The 24,666-nt window shown below is 38.5% G+C and overlaps 1 protein-coding gene across 1 annotated transcript in view; it reads right to left on the bottom strand.

The window, feature by feature from the left end:
• STX18 (syntaxin 18) overlaps nucleotides 1-24,318 on the bottom strand; it is a 53,886-nt gene extending 29,568 nt beyond the window's left edge. The window contains exon 1 of the mRNA XM_042811996.1: nucleotides 24,121-24,318. Within this exon, the coding sequence (XP_042667930.1) occupies nucleotides 24,121-24,282 (162 nt within the window). The 5' untranslated portion in view covers nucleotides 24,283-24,318. The remainder of the gene's footprint in view (nucleotides 1-24,120) is intronic.
• Between the last annotated feature and the right edge of the window lie 348 nt (nucleotides 24,319-24,666).

Below are 24,666 nucleotides of genomic sequence, written 5' to 3'. Positions count from 1 at the left end.
AACATAAATTAGTAAAATTCACTGTATTTATGTGCGTTTAATCAGCACCATAACATTTATTTTCTTTCATAATAGGATTTTCACATTTTTCAAGCAGTCGGTACATACAAATCATCTAAAGTTCTGCTTGTTGTATGAAAGCAGTATTTTGAAAGAAGTAGTAAAAATGCATGTCTCGAGTACAGAAAGCATAAACTAAACACTAAATACCACTACATGCTAAACAAATACAATACAAAACATTAAAACAGTAAACATAACTCCAAGCACAACTAAACATTAAAAATGGTATCAACTGGCAATTCAAAATCCAACATGCACTGCAGAAAATAAATTAATTTTAGATCGTACAAGAAATTTTAAAACACTTTACTGATAAAGAATGATACAATACTCAATTTCCTTTAAGCAAACTTATAGCGCAAGGTGCTGCCCCTCTCCTTGGTATTTGTGCAGCGATGCAGTGAGCAGTTTGTGCCTGAGGTACTGCATGTAGCACCTGGGAACTTTTGCCAGGAGATACATCCACAGCAGAATTCTCTTTCCGGATTTCTTTTTCCATTTCTGAATTTTCCCTTCACCACAAATCTATTTTTTTGCTGTAAAACCATTTTATTTTCTTCACAGAAGTCTTTACTGAGATCTTCTGAAAAACCTCCTGAGCTCCGAAATGACTTCTGCTAACTTCAGCTGAATGTAAAAGATTTGGTGTAGCGTAAGATCCTACTTTGTCTTACAGAACAGATGATCACAGAAAATGAATTTTCATCAGCCACAGAAATTAGATGGCTACCTTAACAGGACTGGAAAGAGACACGATGGTGTGAGGAGATTGCATTACTGGTAGATATTTTCAACAGGACAGGCAGTTGGGGGAACCTTCCTGTAGCATATTCTCAAATATTCATTAATAATTCCGCGTAAAAGCATGCGAGGGTTTTTACAATGCAACTGTTGTTTTAGTTTACAAATACAATAAATGTGGTTTATTCTGTGTATCTGGGAAAAAGCATCAAAAGCTGTTCAAGTCTTAAAATCCTATTTTCATGCAAATGTTCCCTGTAATTAAACAAACAAAAAACCACAGCGACAGAACACAGAATGGTTTGCATAAATAGAAGATTAATATCCCTGATTATTTTTTCGCAAGATCTATAGGCCTTTGAAAAAAAGAGGAAAAAACTTGGTAAGGCCACAGCGATCTGTTAAAACAAAAAACATGTTTTCCTGCACAAATACGTGGGCATACATTTCCCTGTTATCACCTGTTTCCTTTTCACTACAATTCATGATAACAGATAGGAAATTTTGCTATTTTTGTGCTTTAAATTTTCCATGAGATGAACAGCACGTGGAATTTCGAGCCATTTGCAGCACACATCAGTAACGCCAGCAGATAGCAAGTTCCCTAAAGTGTATTAGCGCTGTCAGAAGCATTACGGAGGGAAATACAGAAAATACAACTCAGGATCAATTGGACACAAATAGTCAATTTAAATCGTTCTACAGATGTTTCTTCTGGAACTTACTTTTGTATTTTAATCTCTTCCTCAGCATGAGCATGTAATGAATTTTGCTTCATACGACTTTGCTTGATAGGTAAACTAAGCTTGACTATAAAAGCAGAATCTTCAAAATAGCCATACAGTGTTTGAGTAGAACAATAATACTTAATAAGCAGAAAGTACTACAGAGAACAAAGAGTAGAACTGTAAAATGAGACACATTTGAAAACATCTACATTAATACGTGAACAAAGACTAAACTAGAAAAGGGATTAGCAAAATTTCGTAACTAATAAATCTTAATATTATTGCAATAGCTACAATTTAGGAGTGATTAACAAGCAGAAAGAATCAGAATGACAAGCAAGAACACTGTCTTACAGTAATTAATTCATCTAGTCACAAAGAGCATTCTATTTAGGCTAAAATTGTCATCGTGTATTTGAATTGCACTGACCCCACTTTGCCTCTCCTTCATTTGTAAAGCTATTTTCATGAATGTAGAATGACACTATTATGCCCATACTCACATCAAGCTCTTAGTTCCCAAGATTTGCATCAGAAGTGAGACGTCTTGTTCTACTTTCCCTCAAATTCTAACAGCATCCCCTGTGATCTTGCACTAAGGCTATTTCTCTTTAACCTTTTCTTACCATGTAATATTGGCACCATCTTGGATTCAATTTGTCATAATCACATACAATTAAGCATTTTTAAAATGAAAAAAAAAAAAAAAAGTCTTACTAGCATAAATAAAAAGTAGACTTTATCCCAGAATACTCCCAATTCTGTTTACTTATTTTAAGATTCTTCATCTTCTACAGACACAAAACTTCCATTATTCTACAAATATAAATCTTGAAGATATCTCCAGGGTCATCAACTAGCATTTGGTTTGGGGTTATCAGAAGCACACCATACACTCTTCACAGAGTTATTACACTTCATTCTAAAGGTAACAAAGCATCTTCCTAATCCATCTGACCACCCTTGTTAGAATCTTACTGATCTTACTAGGAATAAAAACTATCAAATTTTCAGGTTTCCTAATTAACACCTTCCACCCATTTGCTCTTGATTCAAAACGGTCCTTATCCCTAAAAGCTCTTCTTCTCTGCATGTGTGCTTCTCAGTTAACTGCAAATAGTCATATCTACCCACAACCCCCGAACAAAAGATCCCAAGCCTTTAGTTTCTTCTCATGGGGCAGTTCTAACATTGCTTAATTTGTGACTTTTCTTGCTGTTGGTTCCAGTGTATCCATCCTCTTCCAAAACAAATGACCAGAAGGGCATACACTGGTGTTTGTACTTTGCAATTCAGCTGGAGATATCTTTCTATCCACCATTTTCATTTAATTGCTTTATTTGCTTTATTTTTTGGTTTGATCTCAAACTCCAGATTCTACTGTTGGATTTTCTTCTTCACAACTTCAAACCTTGGAATCATTCACCACTTTCTGTAACAGAGCATGCTCCTCCTTCCTCACATCACGACATTTTCACAGCACAATCTTACTTCTTTATTCCCAAAAATAAGAACATTATTAAATTTTATTATTTTTAGAATTCAGCCCCAGAATAATTCAACTATTAGCCTCCCCTCAGCACAGTACTTCTTCCAATACAGCAGTATTGCTTCTGCTACAGCCACATCTTACTCATGTCATATTTTCCTTTGCGAGTCTTCTGTAGACTTCCTCTTTGCACCTTATCAGACCCTTTAACATCTAACACCAGATCTTCATTACAAAGGAAACACAATTTTCTTAAAGCACCAGGTTCACAGAATCATAGAATTACCAAGTGTAGAAAAGACCTACAAGATCATCCAGTCCAACAGTTCTCAATAGGCAAAATATTCTATTTTAGTATGACAGCAACTTGCACTCCATTGTGCCTTACTTCCCATTTATCTTTTTCCACTTAAAATCTTCTCTGAAGCCTGGAACACTTCTGCATCAGAATAAGAGCCCTGCTGATGCCATAATCAGTTTCCCTCTGCTGACTTAATTAGAGGCATTACATTTGCTACTCTCTAATCAAATGAGATCATCACCAACTCAAAGTATTTTCATTTAAAAAAAGCTGCCATCAGACTCGTGATTTCTCAAATGCACTGTGTTTGAACTCAACCCATAGATTATCTGATAGCTATGGTTTGACTTCATTAAAATTTCCAATTCCACACCTCAGTTCCCAATACCTACCTTGTCAGTTTCTTTGTCCTGCTCGTCTCAGTTTGGACACCACACCTAAACTATTCTTAATTTGTTCTAGAGATGCATGAAAAATCCACCTTTTGTCTAGTTCTCCTTTTATTTATAAGTTGAAACATTCTTTAGCCATATAGATTTTTTAATAGTTCTGGTTAAGTCACTGTGTGCTTACCAATTGTCTTCTTTATCCTCACAAAGTCTTTTCCTTTGACAACAGTTTTCTTGGCCAGCCAGTCTCTCTCTCTCCCCAAGGTCCCCTGCTCCTTTAATGCCCCTGAGCTAGTTGCTTTTTTTTTTCCTTCTATCTTCTCTAGCTAACCCTTCAAATAGATATGGAATGACTTTAAATCCCCCTTGCATTTTAGTGTGCCATTTTCTTTTTCCACTCTATTTACCCATCCATTATAATCACAACTTCTTGCTGTATTTGCCTGTTTTGAAAACAAGCGTACCACTAGTCTACACAGCCTTCAGAAGGAAGATGAAAGCAGTCTGAAGACAAATCACAAACATAACTTAGCACTGGCCTCCACCACAGTTCTTGGAAATTAACTTTCTTCCCTTCTGAAAGTTTGGACTAGAGAAACAAACCTCTCCTCATAAGATAACCTATCCTCATAAGATATCTTATGAGAAAGTATATTACTGAATTGCCAGATTTAACTGACGCTTTTTTTCTGGGAATCATAGGAATTCCTCCCAATATCACCAACATCAGTTACATTAATGCATTAACTGCATGTTCCCCACCTGCTGCTCACCACCAGAACATTGAGGGTTGTCTTATTTTTGACAAAACTGACTACCTACCTGCTTACTGCACTCCACCTCTTCCTTGAGGGCCAGCACCACACAGTGGAACGCTGGAATGATTTTTCATAAATTAATCTTTTGGGAATGAGCCTAATCATGTTTAAGATTAACTAAAATAAGTCTGTTGTGTTCATTTGGGCCCTCAAATACCTTTCTCATCGCAAAGGAGAGCAGAAGTTGGGTAGTACCAGTAGGGAACTTCCTAAAAGAAATCTGCCAAGAAAGGAAGCACATTCAGTTACAGCTTAAGAAATTTATGACAGTAACCCCATAAGACGGCGTACTGAAATCAGAGACTCCAGGTGTTCCTTAAATCCCTCCCAGGCACAGCTTTGGTAGTGGAAACCCCAATGACTTTCACAGTGATGCAGCAGCAATTATCCACTGGGTGGCAACACGAGTGTCAACATTGTACGAGTGAAAAGCACCCCATAAATTTACATTAAAGCCTGTAACACAACTTTTTAAGCTTACTTTACATTCCAGCTTAGATTTTATCTTCATTTCAAAGTTTATCTTCACTGCAAATTACCTCTTTAACACACACAGCTGTGTTTTGTTGCCACTGTAGATTTTTCAAAAAACTTTTATTAAAACATAAAGGCAACTACTGCATATAATGTAGGTTCAGCACAAAAAGAAGCTGAGAATGGCTGCCATCTGCTACCACAGGTGGCATGCACAGCTCTATTTGTACTCAACGTCTTCACTAGAAATGGTGAATGTTCTTCTGTTGAGAAATTTTTCTTATTATTTTAGAGCAACTTACATTTCTAAATAAGATAAACAGGAAAGTATTCTCTAAAATACAGCACCTTCAAAAGATGTGTATACTTTGAACAAAGACGCTGGGTGTGTTTCCTGCAGTATCTTAGCAATACGTACACCATTTCTTGCCACTCACAACAAAGAATTGATCACTCATGAAACAGTAGGTTCCAATTTGCATACGTTTAACCCACTGCAAGAAGCAGCAGCATTGTTTACGATTAAAATGATTGGAGAGGGTTCCCGTGACACATTGTAGAGGGAAGCCGGCAGCACTGAATAGTCATTTCCATTGAACAAACAGCGCTTTAGCCCGTTTGCTCTGCCATCAGAACAATACACAGCTATTTGGGACCATATAAAACTGTTGCACTTTGTACTATGTTTCTATGCTGATTTTTTACGAGATGTATTTGTTAAAGAACACTTCAAAAATACCTAAAACTAAAACACAACAGAAAGACCCTGCAGGAGTTGTTAGAGATGCTGCGCGTAGTGTTCAACTCAGCAGCACTGAAAAGCACAACTGATGGACGGACCTCCTTAAGCACCAAAGCAAACAGCCAAAAAAATCCCACTACCACCACAGAAGTTTTACATTTAATTTTTCAGTAAACTCAAAAAATACTCATCTTCAAATGTCTTAAGTAGATTTCATTTACAGATTCATGAAAATGTGACAACATTTTGCAGTCCCCTCCACACAAGCAAAATATTTAAGAGTTACATTCTTAATTATGTTTTCAGTTCTAAACACACAGTCAACTCAAACATACTCACTGTCTGTTTCAGAAGAAATTAAGAGTTTCTGTGAGACATTAGGTGATGTGCAGAGACAGAGTACGGCCTCAGTACTGCTAGGAGATATAGCAACAGGCAGAAGAATATAAAGTTGCTTTTAGCACGTACACACACACACACCATACACAAATTGTGTGACATTTAAAAAAAAAAAAAAGTTTTCTATGTTGGTGCAAACTAGTTCTGAAATCTGGAATGAAACCCAATCAACAGAATAGAAACAGAAAAATAATTAATATTAAAATACAATTTCAACTGAAGAATTTGGGTTCTTACCTATATTATTACTGTTGAGAAAGACTAATGAGAAAGGCTTTGATACAGAAATTACTCATATGGATGCTTTTTGCAATACAACCTATTTTTGATTACATAGAGGTACGAACTTTCTCTTGTTGTTATTTTTAATTGCACATGAAAGACCGGATTTCATTATGTGTTCCTTACATGTAATGTTTTAAGCCCTGTAAGCCTGCTGAATTCACACGGGTTTCTATAGGAGCAGACAGTATATCGAAAATAAACAGAATCTATATTTGGATTCTACCCTTCAGAAACTCGAATTTCAGTGACAGAGCGATGCAATTCCCTGCCACAATGCCAGGCAGCAAGGTTCAAACAAAACAGCTTCGGCATTTCCTTGGGAGTGTGAGCACTTGTTTAGAAGCTTTTGCTGACTCCTATTTCCAAGCTTTTGCTGCTTCCATTTGAAGCCCGTTAGGTGGTGCTGTCCCACCGGCATGCACAGCACAGGAGCAAGCACTGCCCCAAAATCGCCAACGTTTTCCGAAGATTTGTCTCTGGAGGGTATACATTTGGTTTAGGTTTCTACTGCCAACCCTATACTTTCTAAACTAGGTCACGCAGATCAATTGCTCCTGTAACCTGAAACCCAAAAGAGCAACTAATATCTAAACAACATAGGGGTGGCCATAGCTGCAGTGGGGCAGGGGAAAGGAGACAGTCAGCCTGGCTACCTCTAATCTCATGGAAATTGGGCCCTGGTTCAGTTCCTGCTTTCCATCAGCATATACGTTACAGCAGCAGACACGGGCAGGGGAAAATCGTAACTGCATTTTATTAGTAGTCTTTCGTACACAACACTGTAATGAACATAACCAAGAATGGGCATCAGCTGTATTGAAAAAATATGGTACACAGGGTAAAACTGCTCAAAATCCAACTGAGTCAATTAAAAGCCACTGAAATGAAGACTGAGTCATTGTAATCCTTCAAAGGTAAATATATTTTAAAAAATAAACAAGAAAACTTAGGAAGATCAAATGTGTAATATTATCAGCATTTCTATAATTAAAACTAACAGTTTATTTTTCAGAGAGGGTGAAGGAGAGTAGAACTGAAGTAAAATTTTTAAGAACCATTAAAAAAAAAAAAGTATTATCCACTGTGAGATACTCAAAGATAAAATCTAGTTGCAGAATACAGCAGACAGTATTCAGATCATTAAGAAACTGATTAAGAAGCCTCCACATAGCAGTAAAAGGCGAAGCCTGTTTTGCAACATCTGGTCTGCAACAGAAAATGCTTTGGTTTGCTTAGTAGCAACTTGGCAAGCATGGCAGAGTGAAAAAGCACACTGCCTTGCACCGTAAAGGGGAAAAAAACCCTCACTTCTAAGGAAAATCTTTTTCATTTTGTAATACCTGCTTTCCTTAGGATACATTTAAACATCCTGTCTAGGGTTCAAAAATTCTCACGTTGGTTTTTGCTACTGTCAGTCCTCACCCTGAATGCTCAGCCTCCAATTACGCCCTGGGTGTGCACTTAATCATTTTAAGGTTTTAATTCACTGTTTATTACAAGTGGAAAATTTAGTAATAAATAACTTGCATTTAGTCTTAAAGCTTCAAATCATGTCTTCCCATGCTTAAAGCATAATCCATTTACAGGGGATGTAAGATTTGGTCAAGTAAAAGATGGACAGACTATTTTTTGTTATGAATTTTTCTAGTAAGAATCAAGTAAAATTAGAAGCCAAGAGGATGAAAGCTCCAGTTTCCCATTAAATACCATAGAGACTGAAAGCACCCAGTGTTATCACTGGATTTAGGTTTTGCTGGTCTGTTATTACAGGGTGAGGTTGCTGCACTGTTGAACAATGTGTACGGTACCTACATCAGATTCCAGCTGAAAAGTATTTTGAAGCTTTTTTTTTTTAAATGACTGAAATTATGATAATGCATATTATGTGTTGTAACAAAGCATTACAATCATTTTACTCCAGGGATTTGTAAATACAGGAGGAGTCTTATTTTATAGATAATGACTTGAAAGCTAGGTTTACATTCTCAATCGGAGAACAGCAATACGTGTAGAATTCAGATAAGGATGTCTGTGCTCAGTTTGCCACTGTTTTCTGTCATCTTGTGGGAGTGCCCAGGTTTGATACCCACAAGGACAGAAGTACACCCACATACTCTGAAGATCTGCAGAGGGTCAACAGGAACGTGAGGTGACCCTGACAAAAAATGAACAGAAGACTTTAAAAATGTACAGTCATGCTAAATGTTTTTATTTCACTAGTCTTCATTTACTCTCTCTGAGGCAATAAATACCTTCAATAAAAAAAAAAAAAAGAGGAACATCTGATTTTACTTAAACTATTTCCCTCTTTCTTGTTTATAGTCCAACTCTAATCACAACTTTCTTGAACATTTATATTTTTTTTACACGATCATCCAAAACCTCATTGACTAAAATATAAATTCCACAACAATTGCGGGGAATGTTTTGGTTGAGAGATAAAAGTAAACTGGTTAAAATACATATTTGCAATAATTGGCCTTTACCATCACTGTTCAAAGCACTCCACTTACAGCACCACAGTGACTCCATTCGGATTTGTGTCTGCATGAGAGATTTTACTCATCCCCTTTCTCACAGGGGAAACTCATGCAGCATTATGTATTCTTGTGTAAATATATTTCACGATGAAAAAAGATTTCCAGTCTCATTTCATGCACGTGCAGTAATGAAAGGTTACTCTGAGTAGCTTTCTGAAATTCAGGATTCAGATTTTACAGCACAATTCACAGGGAGTTGCATGTGCAGGAGTTAACTCTGGGACCAAACTTCAGCAGAAGTCATTGCAGAGCACACAAGCAGGTGGGCAATGTGGCACCAGCTGGGCAGGCTCCTCTCCACTGAAGCTGTGGCCAAGTGGGAACTTCTCACAGTTGGCCCCCTGCTCTGCTTTCAGAGCATCTTCACTTTAGATTCCGTGTTTTTGCTGTCTACACCAACACACCTCTACAATGCTGCCCAAGCTGACGTAGTACTCACCGTGCTTCAGATTCCTAACACTATCAAGTATCGTTCCAACGGACAAGCTCCATTCTGTTTCCACGGTCAAGGATTATGCATGGATTAATGTACCAAGCATCTGGGCTGCACAGAGAAGGTCATTATTGTTTACCTACAGAAGGCACAGATCAGGCACAACAGCAAACAAATCGCTGGAAAGTAGCTATTTCTGAACACATCAGCTAACAGTACTTAGTTCCCTGCAGCCACACCATTTCACCTTTTTTTTAAAAAAAAAAAAAAAAAACACACAAAAAAACAGAATTGTCTTGTAAAGCAGTAACTAAAACAAACCATGGCAGCTTTTCAATCCCACAGCATGGGCCAGAATTTGAAGCCAAGCTCACACTGGCCTGAAGCAGCACTGAGAACTGATGCAGCTTCCTTTGGACCTACCCAACTGCCTCCTACTCAAGTCAGCCAAAGCCCAGCAGCAACATCTAAGCAAAATCTCCTGCAGGCAACATCACTGCCACACACAGTTACGAGAACCACCCACCAGCTGAGTAAGGTACCACAAAACGTAGCATGGCAAACCATCTCCGGAACCCTTCTTTTGGAACCATAAAAATGCTCTTCCAATCATTTTTTATCTACCTAGGATGTACTGACTGGTTTGGTCTGTGAAGAAATGGGGGTGGGAGGATGGGGAAGACTAATTTCTATTAGGAAAACTTACAGTAGATGGTCATGTAGAAATTTTTCCCAAGAATGTGCTTTCAGAATTAAGGAGCAGTAAGCTTCAGCTGAAATTCAAAGGGAAATCAATGCTATTTGTACAAATGTGAGTAATGCTGACAATTCCAATGTATGTATTTTTTTAATCACTTAAAAGTAGGAACTCCTGACACGAATTTTAGCTGTGAAGCAAGACACCTTTTCTCTCCCCTCTCAGCTATGAATCTTATTAAGATTTCTTAAATGTCCATTTCCTGTAATTTTAATAATTTCAGACCATAATTATTTATATGTTTATGATACCTTCGGGGTATCATTACAATTTCTTTTTTTTTTTTAAAGAATTTATACTTAGAAAAATAAAATTAAGTAATAGCTTCTCTTAGGGAGAGACTGTAAGCCCAGCTCTGAATAAACAATCCCCTTTACAAGTAAGCTCATGATTTATATCCCCTGTAACCACAGAAATTTATCTTGAGTTTATATAAAATAGAGTAAAACAATCTATTTAATGAAAATCAGAATACTATTATTGCAAGTGAAAGTTAATGTTCTGTTTTGTTGCGTTGCTTTTTGTGTTTTTGGTGGGTTTTTTGTTTGCTTCAATTCTGCTTTGTATGCAGCTATAAGATTTTACTTGATGGGCTCCTTCTTACTCCTTCTTAGTCATACTTAACCAATTTGAATACGGCATTCAGACATCTGTGCATTTTAGTTTTAGTCGAGATTCACATCAAACAGTAAGATAAAAGCTGAAGACTTTTAGATGTAAGAAGCTGTAGTTAAATGCAAGAAATATTTTTAAATGATAAAGGCAATCTTGAGAAACTGCTACGACACTGCAAGACTGACAAGAACACAGCACAAAAGTTTTTGAGGCTTTTGATAGAACAAGATTGGGAATGGCAAAAAAGGAAAACACATAAATTGAAACCACTTTTATATGTCAGCATAGCTAAAAATGATAGTATATAGTATGTTAAAAATGCCAATTGACAGTGTTTACAATAGGGTAAGAGTATTTACAAAGTTGAATAAAGCAATAAGGAATGCAATTATGCAAAAATAATGATAAAGAATCTTAAGGTTAAATTCATTAAATATTGATAGCTCAGTTAAGTAAGTAGAAGTATGGAAGAGAACTGGCCAGGTTCGCACAGGTGTATTTCACCAAGGCAACAAATCCTAGCCCAAAACCCAGAAAATTTTTCCACAGTGATATAGATTGAAATCGTGCCAGTGTGTCACATAAATCCAACAAAAGCTGTGAAAACAGATAGTAGAGTGAACCTTCTTCAAAAGAAATGCAACCTAAAGATCACTTCTCTTGTATCTATACATACTACAAAAAAACTGCTGTAGCTGTTCTATTATCCACATCATACATCCACCTCAATCCTATCAATGGGAAATTATCAGACTAGATGAGAAATCATTTCAGCCTTATTTACAACTAGAATGCTAAACTCCATGAACATAGGTATTCTCTCATCTATTATACAACAAACTCATACATAACTGAAGAAAGAAAAAAATAAGCAGCTTAAAAGATGGAAGTCTGTATAAATATAGCAGCTTCATAAGCCACAGGAACAATTCTGAAGTCATCAGGACCCCTTTACATGGGATTATTCACAGCGTAGTTTGGCTATCTGAAAACCAGCAAACCACTAGGCTGTTACTTGATTAAAAATACAGCAGCATTACCCATAATTTAAAAATTCATTTAACTGTTAGAGTTTGTCCTCACTGAATGTAACAAAGAAGCAAGTTTCCAGAACTGCCTTACTCCTTGCCAGAGGGCCCTTTAAAGAAGAGGTGAGCAACTGAACATAAATGGGCAACAGTTAGACAAGTGTTGATTTTAAAGAGTGGTTTTTTTTTTTTTTTTTTTTTTTTTTTTTTTTTTTTTAAATCAATACATAAAATTATGCTATTCTCTACCAAAATATATAGGTGCATTCAAGACCCAGTCATCAATCTGACCAGACCATAAGCTGTAGCATTATGGCTTTCTCCAAACGCTTGCACCCGTACATCCCCCTGCAGAACCTCATTTTGAGAGCAACTGGCAGCTGGCTTTTAACTCACAGCCAGAAACTGAACGTTACTCAGAGCAGCTTTAACTTTTATATTCAAGAAAACAAAGGTGATGCAAATGACACACTGCCAATATTTTAACAAGAGCTCCCTTCAAAGCTCTCTCTGTGTCTCAAACAAAGAACGTATGGGACTTTTCCTGGCAAAGTAACTTCCTCGTGTCCTGCACACAGGAGTAAATTACAGGCTCTTACTGCCCCGGACCCCAGCCCTTCACACATGTGCACGATCCAGGAAAGGCTTTGAATTCTCCCAGCTGCATGCAGCACCCAGTGGCTCTGAACTCACTAACACGTTCTTACCAGTACCTCAGAAGTGTTCATAAATCTCTCTTTATCTAGCAATACCTCTTAGCAGCACCAACAGTAACACATTGAAACTACACATATTTAGGGCCCAAGCTGATGCCTGCTCCTGCAAAACCACTTTTATTTGTCACCTTGGAAGTGACTGGGGCAAGCTGAGTAACGTGACACACAAATATGCACCATCCCAACCCACACTAACATGGCAGGTGCTGCTGCTGACCCCCCCGCTTTCTCCTCAATCCATAGAGGAGAATCAAGTCAGAGACTCAGCCAAACTCACTGCTTACACAGGTACAAGAAAGTTTGTGCTATAAGGTAAAGGGGAAGGAAGAGACTGAATGATGTGAACATTGCAAGGCCATACACAAGGTAGTGAAACACCTGATGATACCACAGCTTGCTCCTGCCTCCTAGCTAGGTCACCTGTGTGCTGACAGCAACAGTACTGGATTACAAAAGTCTTATGCCTATCCCTACAAAGCCTTTAACAGCTGTTTCTTGAGTGTTACTAGGGAAGGCAATGAAACATCACAACATTCTCGCATCAAGTTTACTGCTCATTGCAACATTATGGCTTATTCCCTAAGACCTAACACAAAGTCATTGCAAACAGCATCCCTAGAAAACTAACAGCAACTGCTACACAAGATACTAAGAATCATTAAGTTAAACTAATCATTAAGTTAAACTAAATGTATCAGTCGGCCTTCACTTGCCAAGAAATGCCATCCCAACCAAAGCATAGCCCAACTGGAAGTTAAAGACACTGCATTTATTGTCCTCATTGCTGCTGCTGAGCAGCTACCAGACACAAAGCAAACAGTCGTAGCAAAAAGTTTGGCTGTGGTTGACTTCTGCAAAGCTCAACAACTTACTCTGCAAACTACACACATCTTCACTGCAAAGACTGCTCTCCAACCAAAGGCTGCATGTATAAGACAATCACGTAAGGAATCACAACATCCCACTGGCACTGTCCTCACAGAAGTCAGCAAGCTCAGCAGAGCACTTCTCAATGACAAGCATGCTACAGGGTCTGCTGCACGGTTTGTGGGGTAGTATCGAGATGCCTGACCTCTGACTTAGCAATCAAAAGGATAACCAACGTGAGCTGGTACAACTGTGTATTCTTTAGCACTAGCTGAATCGAGAGACAGAACTCACAGAAATTAATAAATAGCTCAAAGCATATTTTCATCATTGTTCACAGCCTGGTAGAACTGGGATTCAATTTTCTTAGAGAACAAAAAACAACAAAGTTGCATTTGTGTCTTTAATCTGGACTTTAAATATATTGAGTATAGAGTATTAATTCGGAAAAGTTGTTCAGATTATTTCATAATCTCATCGTAGCAACATTAAAGACTCAGGAGATGCGTAGCCCCAATTTTCATTACATTTTAAATGATCAACCCAGTAAACTCTTAGGACTAATTTTATAAAGTTCACTGGGATAAAAATGTAGCCATAAACACCAGGTCAAGAAGTCAAATAAATAAATAAATAATCACAGTCTAGCAACTACACAGCAAAATAAATCTCCTAAAAACTATCAAGCGAAGCTAGAAATAAAATGAGATATAAATTCAAGTTTTAGACTGTGGTCAATTGAGGTCTAGACAAAACCCTGTGTTTGTTCACTGCCTAGTCTCCAGTCTGCTCCAAGTTTGAAAAGGTAATTGAACTCAGTCTGTAATTACTGGATTAGATACAGATGGGCTCTGTACATTTCAGGGGAGGAAAGAACTGTTTTGATTCATTTTATGATTGCCTGTAAGGTCAAACTTTTCAAAATGTACTTTCATCTGCTAAATGGTTTCTCAAAGTCCCAGGGGGACATCTTCAATAACTGATGTTTTAAGCAATTTGGGTCTATCAGATCCAGTCTTTGAATGTAATACGCTGTCCATTTTCTAGAATTATAAATGTGCATGTAGGTTAATTGCTACAACTCTCACATATCTCCACAACTGAACTTTCTCAAAATACTGCAAGTTACACCTAATAATTGTTACGTATATTCATATATTTATTCCTTTTTTTAGAGTAAAGAACATCTTTAAAGCAGGAATAAGTAAAGCAAATTAGAAACGTCTTTATTGACAAGCCCTTCCCATTTGTCAGAAGTTTCTGAGAACACTCTTAGAAACCAATTCAATAAGGCATGAATAGCCCCAGTGAATTCAGTTCACTTGTTACAAACAAAAAAATCAAAGCATGTACCTGACTGAAGAGGCCTCAAAGCACTTCAGAAGTCTTCCCTTTTAGTACTATCTTATAAGTATTAAACTCTAAGAACTTTTTTGCAAAATCTTTCCTTCAATTAAATTGACCGCAACTCTGCAACATATTTCAATGCAAGCAGGTTTTCATCCCACATCTGCCCCTACCTCCTTAAATGCCTTGCTTAGTTAAAAGTTCAAAAGCCCTGCAAGGGATACATAGCTCTGCTCCCAGTTAGGAGCTCTGGGAGCTACTGTAACAGCAATTTAAAGCAGAACACACAACATGCAATTAGAAGGCAATGCAGTCATTCAGTTCAGAGCCTCAAAAGACAGTGGAAATGTTTGAAATAATAACAATAAGCAAACAAGTTCACTATTCAAAATGTTGAGCTTCAGTTTGTTTACATTACAACAATCTTCTTGCTTTCAAAATTCTAGTAAGAAAGTATTATTTGTCACTATTTTAAAAACAAATGAACATCCTTGGTCAAAAATATCTTTGCAGGATCAGACACCCATAGTATTATTCTTCCAGAGAGTTTGCATTATCCTCAGTACCATCACTTACACAACACATGCGCTAAGGCAATCTGTTTGTCAACAGGTGTGCTATTCCACATCATTTCCACGATGAACATTTTATTCATTTTATTTCAAAGCCTTCCACATAAGGGACAAATCCTCATTCCACATCCAACAACCACAAAAACCCCAGAAGAAAGATGTTCCATAACATAAGGTCTCAGGGTGCCTCCTTTGACAGCAGCTTTTTTAAAGTAATAGCCTTTATAAAAACATCACTTAGAATAACAATCACATAAAAGCAAATCAAGAATCAAAATTTTACTTCAAAGATTGTTTCTTGTTAGTGTCAAAGACAAGTATGCAAATGAGCATTACTCAAAAGATAAAATTAATGTAGTATTTGGATTATCTTTCTTCCCATACCTCCAGTGGATGCATCTGAATTTATTTCTTTAAAATGGGAATAATATTCAGAATAGAATTTACATGGTGCTTAATTCAGTAGATTCTTATCTTAAGAGCTTTATAGGAAGGGCTTTCACTACAAGCAAAAAAAGCTTTCTTCTGGAAAAATGTACATGCTTTAATTTTCCCTGCAAAATAAAATTATACCATATATTTCAAGTGTATTGAGTGAACCCACAAACCATTCCTGAAACTACTGTAGATTTCAGGACAGAGACAATAAATTGTGATTCATTGTATGACAAAATGGTGAAGTCACAGCCAGACCACAGCACTGTGCTATCTATATGCTACAGAGAAAAATAAATATAGAACTCGGTCACATTTTAGACAAACCAATTAACTCCTGGATTTTTTCTATTTTTCCTTTCCTTTTCTCCATATTAAGATGCCCTCTCAGATGTATTTTTCTTTATTGTCTATAGGTGTCCCTACTGCATTTTATGTTTTTGAATATGGTATATCTGAGTTCTTGTAGGCATTTCCCATCTAAACTACAATAGATTCAATAATGAACTAAGAATCTCTGGAATTGAAAATAACATAATGAATGGAAATGATGCATATTCTTACAATAACCTGGTCTCACTCACTTTGTGACATATTGTCATTGTGTATTAAAGGGACTGAAAAAATGTACAGAAAAAGGAAAGGAGACATCCAGCTCCTAAGTCAGTATGCAGGCTGAAGTGTTATTTCACCAATTAATATCTCAGTTGGTTTAATGCATTCTTCATTTTTAATGAAAACAAACAAATAAACAAAACCACATTGAACCATCTTTGTACATTCACATACACTGAAATTTGTGACGATGTAGTCAGAAAAAGAAAAATCATCATCAACAAGAGCTCATTTGCTTTGCAGTAAGCAACACCTCTGGTAGATAACTACATTATGCACCCTGTGAAGTCTAACACAGCTATTTTAGTTTAGGAAAACTTAAACACATTGTTTCCTGTAATTTCATTCACTATAAAAAATATAAAGACAGAACATTCATACATGTTCTATACATGTATCATACAGTCTAAGGTCAGACTGATCAGTCATAGGTCACTGGAGGAAAAGTAGCCTGAGATTTGGGAAACACAGTATCCAATTCTTTGCTTTGGAAAGAAGCAATGTCCCACATTTAAAAAGGAATTCCTGAGCCACCCCTCTGTATTAACTCCTGCATTACTTGCTGAGTACCGTTTGGATTTTACAATACTTGCACTTGATTTCACGTGGTGCAGGATCAACTAAATCAAAGAGCAGCTGAATCACATCGTAAGAACACATTTTCTCCAGTACTGTATCTCAGTTTTGGTTTTCTGTAAAATCCACAGACTTACTTCAGATTTTCCAAACTTACGATCTTTTTTGTAGCTCTTTTCTATTAAAAAGAACAAAACACTGGTTTTGAAAAGGCTGAGTGACAAGCGAACTAGACACAATACACTGCCATTTTAAGAGTGCTGTAATTTTTTAGTTATTCCTTCCCTCCATGTTTCATTAAACTTTTCTCTCTTAAAAGCTTAAATTTCTTCCCTTTGGTGTCACTTCAAGTGCAGCTTTTACTATGAGCTAAACAGACCCAGTTATGCCCTACAATACCCACAACCAGAATCAACAAGTGCCCTGCTCACACATGCAAGGGCAACATCTAGCCAAAAGATCTCTCCATACGTGTAATTTATTTTTTTAAAAAACAGAGTTGAATGAGCTCTCCTTCAATCTAAGCCTAGATAAAGCTCTCTCCTTGGACAACACAACAGAAACTGCAGTGTGCATCACAATCCAGCTGAACTGACCTGAAGAAAATTATACATATCAAAGACAACTGAAGAAAAGGGAATTTTAAATTAATCAAAAATTAGTAGCTGTCACTTGAAAATGGGTATGAAACAAAGTTCTAAATGAAGAATATCCCAAGAACATGCACATCTGTTTAATATTACAAGCCAACTGTCAACATCCTAAGTGAAGTTTTAATTTAATATTTTTTCTTTCTTGATGTTTTACCTTTAGTGAATGCCTCATGAGAGTATCAGCTTTCTATAAGAAACTGTTAAATATAAAGCAATGTTATTGTAGCATGTTTGTAAAATCATAGTTCGAGAACTTTTTATTTTTCTAAAGCCTGACCACAACTTAATTATCTGCAGGACATTCCAAGCTCACAATTGCAAGCTCCAGTTCCCAAGCAATTTTAAACAATATCTACTGTACAGGACACACAGTATTGCTAACACTGCTACATGGTAATGTTTCCAAAAGTCAGCATTAGAGCCTGTAGACACAGTTTTATTTTAGACACAGTTTTATTTTCAACAAATATTTGTTTCTCCACTTACCATTAAATAGCTTTCATCACTATTATGTTTGCCTTTCATGTGTCTGTTTGCTATCATCGTTTACTTTTAATACAAGAGAACTAGTTATGAAGACAGATCTCATGTACAGGATGTCTTATGTATAAAAGTGTTCTAAGACTAAGCAATTTTTGTTTGTTTGTTTGTATGCATTGTGCTCTTTCCTGAAAAAGGGGGAAAGGAAGGTAAAAAGGCTGAAATGGAATTAAAGGAGATAGGGGAGAACAGGGGGGAGACCATTAGTTCAGCCAAAAACTCTTGAAGAAAATACAGCTTTCTTTTCGGAAAGAGAAATACCAAGAAGCCCAGCAAACTGAAATTGTTTTCCTTTGTAAGGACATCCAAACCACCTTGAAAATAGGCAAGGAAAAAAAAAAAAAAAAAAAAAGAAAGAAATCCAATGCAATTGTGTCTATATTTTACTCATGTCAATAGCAGATGATACCACACTTTCCATATGATAATGTTTTTCCTGACCAAAATACAAATTACTGACAAACTTCCTTCTTCCTGCTGCCAGAACCCGCTTTCCTCTTCTCCAGGCACTACTGGCTCCAGGATCCATGCGGTTCTCTGTCTGTCACACAGACAGGGCTCTCTTCAAAGCTCCTCTTCATCACATCAGACCTCCAGTGTGCGTTTCATGCTAGAAATCCCCTCAGTGTTCAGCAGCAAGGTTATCTCCCATCTTCTCAATTAAGATAAATTGCTACATCACATATGTGCTAAATATTTGAAGACTTCATTTTTTTTTTTCCCAGAACAAGGCTTTTCCATTAAAATAATAATTAAATAACCATACCATAAAAACCTACTTAGAATATTACTCTGTATTAGAAATCCAGTAAATGTAGTGAGATTTCATTTTTAACAAGTCTCTCCTCTTCTCTTCAGCCTCAGACCAACAAGACACTGAGGAGTCCTGTGTCCTCAGAGAACCTCTGCTAATGTTCACCTGAAACCCGTGCCTCACTTTCCACTTTGGAAAAGTGGGAAACAGTTCCAGCTTGTACTACAGGAATTCATTTTACCAATTCTGAATGAATATTTAAGTCTACATTAAAACTTTTAAAGTCAACAGTAACAACCATATACACATATATATATGCACACATACGTAGACACACGCACACTTATATATTATATGTATATAACCCCCTGGAAGTGTCAAGCTAGCAGTGTATTGAAAGTGGAAGTGAAGTGGAAAAGCAAAGATGGGAATAGATTTGGATGACATTCACAGAACCACAGAACCATTAAGATCAGACAAGACATCTAAAATCATCTGCTCCAACCATCCACCTACCACCACTATCACCCACTAAACCATGTAGCTAAGTACTACATCTACCCTTTGCTGAAATGCCTTGAGGCACAGCCAGCCCATCACCTCCCTGGGCAGCCTGTGCCAATGCCTCACCACTCTTCTGAGAAGAAATTCTTCCTAATATCCAGTGAGAACATGTTCAACTTCATATGGGTTTTGTTTGTCTCACATGCTGGACAACACCTACATGGTATCCTAAATCATCTCCCTCATTTATGACTACTTCAACACATCTGAGAGCTGAAAGCAATCACTATCTAGGATGGCTCAGAAGTTCTGTTTGCTAATCATCATAGTGGAAGAAGCTACTTAATCCAATTCTGTTTTTTTGAAGCTAACAGAAGTAGTGCCCTTCAACAGTCAAAAAAAAAAGTATCCCTCTCTGCAACGTTACGACCATACAGTATGCACAGAGAAAAGAAGTGCAGTATCACTCTGGTAACCTATAATCTTCTTTGCTTATATGTAAGTTCATTTCTGTCACAAACAAGATTATAGGTTTAAAATATATAAATAAAAATATTAAAGTTTCTAGCAATTTCAACGTACCTAAATAGTTCTTGAAGAAAGAACAGGTCACTGTTTTAACTTTGATAAAGAACTCAGAGACAGTAAGCTGATGCACAACTGCAAGTTCCATTCTTGCTGTTACATCTTTCTTTTTTTAACCTAATTTAGTTATATTCTGACATCCTCTGTATCAGTTTCCATTTTTCATTCCTTCCTTTGCATCCCTGCTGCTATCCTTTCAGAGCTGACTGTCCCTTCTCCCAGCTGTACCAGCCTGCTTTCCTCCCGCTCAGCCTGCTCACCCTGTCATCATCCCATCACATCACTCCAGCTTTTCCCATCCCAGAGCACCTGCCACGCTGTCCCAGTCACACAGATGTACTAGAGATGTATTTGAGATATGAAGGAAGCCACGTGTACTAAACCTCAGGTTTCTTCCAATTCCATGTGTACAACAATCTTCCATTAGTTCCATCCCTATTTTTCAGCAAGGTAATAACAGCTCACAGCAGACATCAACTTAATGGGAGACCATAGGCTGCAAAGAGTTCATAGTAACCACCTACATTGAATAATTTCTCCAACAACTGTAAGCCAAGAAAGAACTTCCCACAAGTGGGCCCTGGAAGGAGGCAAGAAAAGGACAAGCAGAGGGAACCCTCTGCCCTCAAACCCACCCTGCAGCCCTGGAGGACTCTGCAGCACCACGTGATGCCCAGATAACCAAAACAACCTCAGTGGGCAGCTTTGGAAGCTGTTTCCCAAGCCAGCTTTCAAACCAGCTGCTCGGCCTATGTTCAGAAATAACTCCCATGGAGTTAAGAATGTGCAGAAAAGCAAACAAACAAGGGAAAGGGAGGACAACAGACATTTGTACAGTCATTTCAGATCTTCTCAAAACACAAGAGTTCACAGCTCCTCCCTCAGGGCCAACCTATATCCTCACCACTGTTACTGATGGAAGTTTTAGTAAAACCAGAAGCATCACATGGGGAACATTAGCGATTTGGCTTTTAATCTCATTGCATTAAACAAGGCTAGCGTTTTGTCTCCAAAAATCTTTTTAAAATCCTTCCCCTGCTGTTCCCTTAACCTGCTTTTTAAGTCTCTACCCCCCTAATTTAAATTATCAACTTTGCCTTCCATCTCTTAGCCTGAGCTGCTTTCTAACAAGGATGAAGGAAATGAGAAGCAAAAAAAACAATTTGCAGAGAGGAAGAGATAAATCTGAAATAATATAGTGCGGTACGCTGTACCTTCCCATTTGAAAATATATAATTTAGAATTCTGTTTTCTGCCTAGAAAATAGGAAAGGGAATCCCAGGTGCATGCAAATGACTGCAACATGCAGCCCCCAGTGAACTCCGAGGGGAGAAGTGAGTGTTCAGCACAGTATGAGGGAGACGTGAGCATGAGTTCCAATGACCTCAGCTGTGGGCCCAATTTATTAGAATTTACCTCTCATTAAGAGCTAAAAAGTGAGCTGAAATATCACTAGCTGTCCAAAATTTGGCACAGTCATTAATTTCTAATAAGGACTGTAATTGGCTGTACCATAAGCAATATATACTTGCCTGGCATCCAAATATTCTCTCATGGGAGTTATTCTTATGTAGCGGTTAGAGCCAGAATGATCGTATAAACTAACCTGAATAAAGCAAGTTGGAGTTTTTCAGTCTGCTTCAGTATAAAACAGAAGAAATTTAAGTGTTCAGTTTTAACCAGTTGTGGCTATTTCCCTCTTAGTGCTATTAGAGTCAGCCACTCAGCTACACGTGGAGCAATTCACTCATGCAGACTGACTCACCAGTCGTGTTCTGCCACACACTTTAATGTTAGTTCTCAGATACAGGTTATGGAGGTTATGTCTCATTCAGGGCTATACTAGACCTGGTAAATGCATATCCTGTCCCATAAAAAAGTTAATACAGTAAGCAAGTTATTTTATTTTTAAACTGACATTTTCAACAAGAAAAAAAAAAAAAGGAATACTTTGTAATTAACTGGAAATTAGCAGGTGACCTTTAAAAATGCAATACTGTTGGATCATTGAAGATGTTTATATAACTGAAAAAAAGTTTGAGTGCTAATATTGACATTCTGGTTTCTCTGCCAAGAGAACAAAGTAGGCCTAATTTTCACTTGACTGTCTCCTTTTTCCACAGTAAAGGCAAATTAAACAGTGCTATAGCTAGGGCTGTCTGTGCATTAGTTGCTCTCAGGCTGGTAGGCACCATATTTTTCTCCTCCGTTTGGAGTATTTTGAATATTTCTTGTTCTTTTAAAACTCAGATGTAATTCACTATGTTCTGAAACCATAACTTGAACGTGGAGATTTTCCCTTCTCATCACAGAGGATGAAACAGAGCAACCAAACATATCCTTGATGTGAATACGGGCCTATTATACCAACTAAAAAAATAAAATAAAAAAGAATTGATCATTCTATAGAATACGCACAAAGAAGTTATATGAAGAACAGATGTTGTATCCCCATGAATCTGGCATTCCTGTGCGTTCAACAGCTTCAATCACAGACATTCGATCATTCTGAAATTTTGCATTTAAAGGCTCAGAAACAATTAACCTTTCAAATTTTCCCTTCTCAAGGACATGATTTCAGATACGTCTGGTATTGCTTTTGAAGAATTTAAGTTGTGACACATAATTTTTTAGTCTGTGTGCAAGAACATTAAAAAAGCAGATCATCTCCCTAGCAAAACAAAAAAAAAAAAGTAATAATTCATGGTTGGAATCAAGCCCATTGTGAGATTCTGCTTTGCCACTGATTTTATTTCTCTTAATAAGCTGTATCAACCCTAATTCCATTTCTGTAACGCATACTGAACAGTCAGCAGTGATTAAATATTCTCATCCCTACAGTGTTTTCAAATAATATATTTGACAGATGATCTTCCTAATAGCTTGTACTTGCCATAAAAAGTAAAGGAGAAGGCTTAAATAGCAAGATTTCCTAAGACAGAAAGACATTCATACGCCAGAGGCATTCCAAAACTGACAATGATATAAAAATATCCAGATCAGTTGGTTTAAGGCTATGGTAAAGCTGAGAACAAGTGTCACACAAACTGGGACTATGTAATATCTGTACTGGTATCAAATCAGATACCAAAACCAAGTTATCATGTAAGTCTGTAAAAGTGTGATTTAATATCCATGCATACTGAATTTAAAATAGTTATGCCAAAGTAAAGGTCCAAGGACCAAAAAATAAAAAAAATAAAAAAAATAAATAGCTTTTGTTTTCGTTGACCAAAAAGCACTAATACACACACAGTAAATTCTAACAGCATTCTATAAATGTGAGACAGTGGAAAGTCCATCACTGCATCATTATCTTCTTGAGGATCAAAAGTTCCTGTCATCCTTTGCTCAGCCCTACACTGGCACAGGTGTTCTGGAAGTCTGTTTCCTCATAGAGCATGTTGAGCAGGCTGTTTCTCCCAGCTTTTCCGAATCACAGAATGGCTTAGCTCAGAAGAAACCTTAAAGGTCACCCAGCTCCAATCCTCCTGCCATGGGCAGGGCTGCCGCTCACTGGATCAGGCTGCCCAGAGCCCAGCCAACCTGGCCTTGAACACCTCCAAGGTGTGTCCTAGTGCCCGATTAAGGGCATCACTCAAACCGTGCTCCGGTGCCGCTTTCCCCCCACACCTTTTGCTCAGTATGGAGGCAAAGAATCTGCAACAAGTTTACAATCATACTCAGTAATATTATTAACGCTGGTCAGCCTCCAGCCCAGCAATTCCTTGGCTTTTCAGCGCTTGTCTCTCCAGCTACAACGCCCTAGTTTACTCGCAGTTCATACGGAGCCAGCGTTTGACAGCCATACCGTGCGACACAAGGAACAAACGAGCAATAAGGAACGACCCAGCACTACAAAGACTCGCCCGCTCGTCCCGCAGGCGACCTACGTGGCAGCCCGCAGCAGCACAGCAGAGCTCGGCGGCACCGAGCCCCAGCCCGGCGAAACGGAGGCTCGGTGGGGGGGTGGGGCTGGGAGCCCTCCGGCCGCCACATCAGCGCCGGCTCCCGGCCACATCCGCTGCGGACAGCGCTGCCCCGGGGCGCTCTGCGGCACTTCAGGAGCCACCCGCTCGCCCCGGCTCCCCGGGGAGGGCTGCCCGCCGCCCCGCCGCCCCCCCCCGCCCCGGCCGCCCGCTGCCCGCACTCACCACCTCCCGTGCCCGCCCGGTGAAGTCGCTCCTGGAGCGGGCAGCGCTGCGCTTGAGCAGCTCATCCCGGGCGCTGTCGCCGGCCGCCACTCCCAACGCCTTGTTGCGGGTCTTCACCGTCTTCACGCTGGCTTTGAAGAGCAGGGTGATGTCTACCGCCATGGCGGCCAGGCCGGCCCCGTCAGCCGGTGCCTCCGCGCAGTGCCTTCCCCGAGAAACGCGGCCCCGCGCAGCGCGTTCCGTTCTGCCGGCGGCAGCGGGGCGTGCGCCGAGAAGGGAGCTGCGCGGACCTGCTGTGCGGGGTTCCTGCGCTGCTGCCTCCCATCGCAGAGCGAAAGCTTGCAGAATAAAATGTATATTCCAGAGAAACTCTGACGTCTGGATCACCGAGCTCTGGTGTCGCGGCAGGTGTCACCAGGTGGTGCTGTTAGACAGAGTCATCCAAGCTGTCAGCCTGAGAATTCAGTCTCGGAAAGAAGAGTTAATTAAGGCTGATTAATGGGTTTCACCAGATTTGCACCGGGGATTGGTGCTGCTGTGAGATTT

The sequence above is a fragment of the Centrocercus urophasianus genome, unplaced genomic scaffold, assembly GCF_019232065.1.
Source record: "Centrocercus urophasianus isolate 14NV4802_14NV808 unplaced genomic scaffold, USGS_Curo_1.0 seq_13, whole genome shotgun sequence".
Lineage (NCBI taxonomy): Eukaryota > Metazoa > Chordata > Aves > Galliformes > Phasianidae > Centrocercus > Centrocercus urophasianus.
This window is presented reverse-complemented; position numbering and strand designations above follow the sequence as displayed.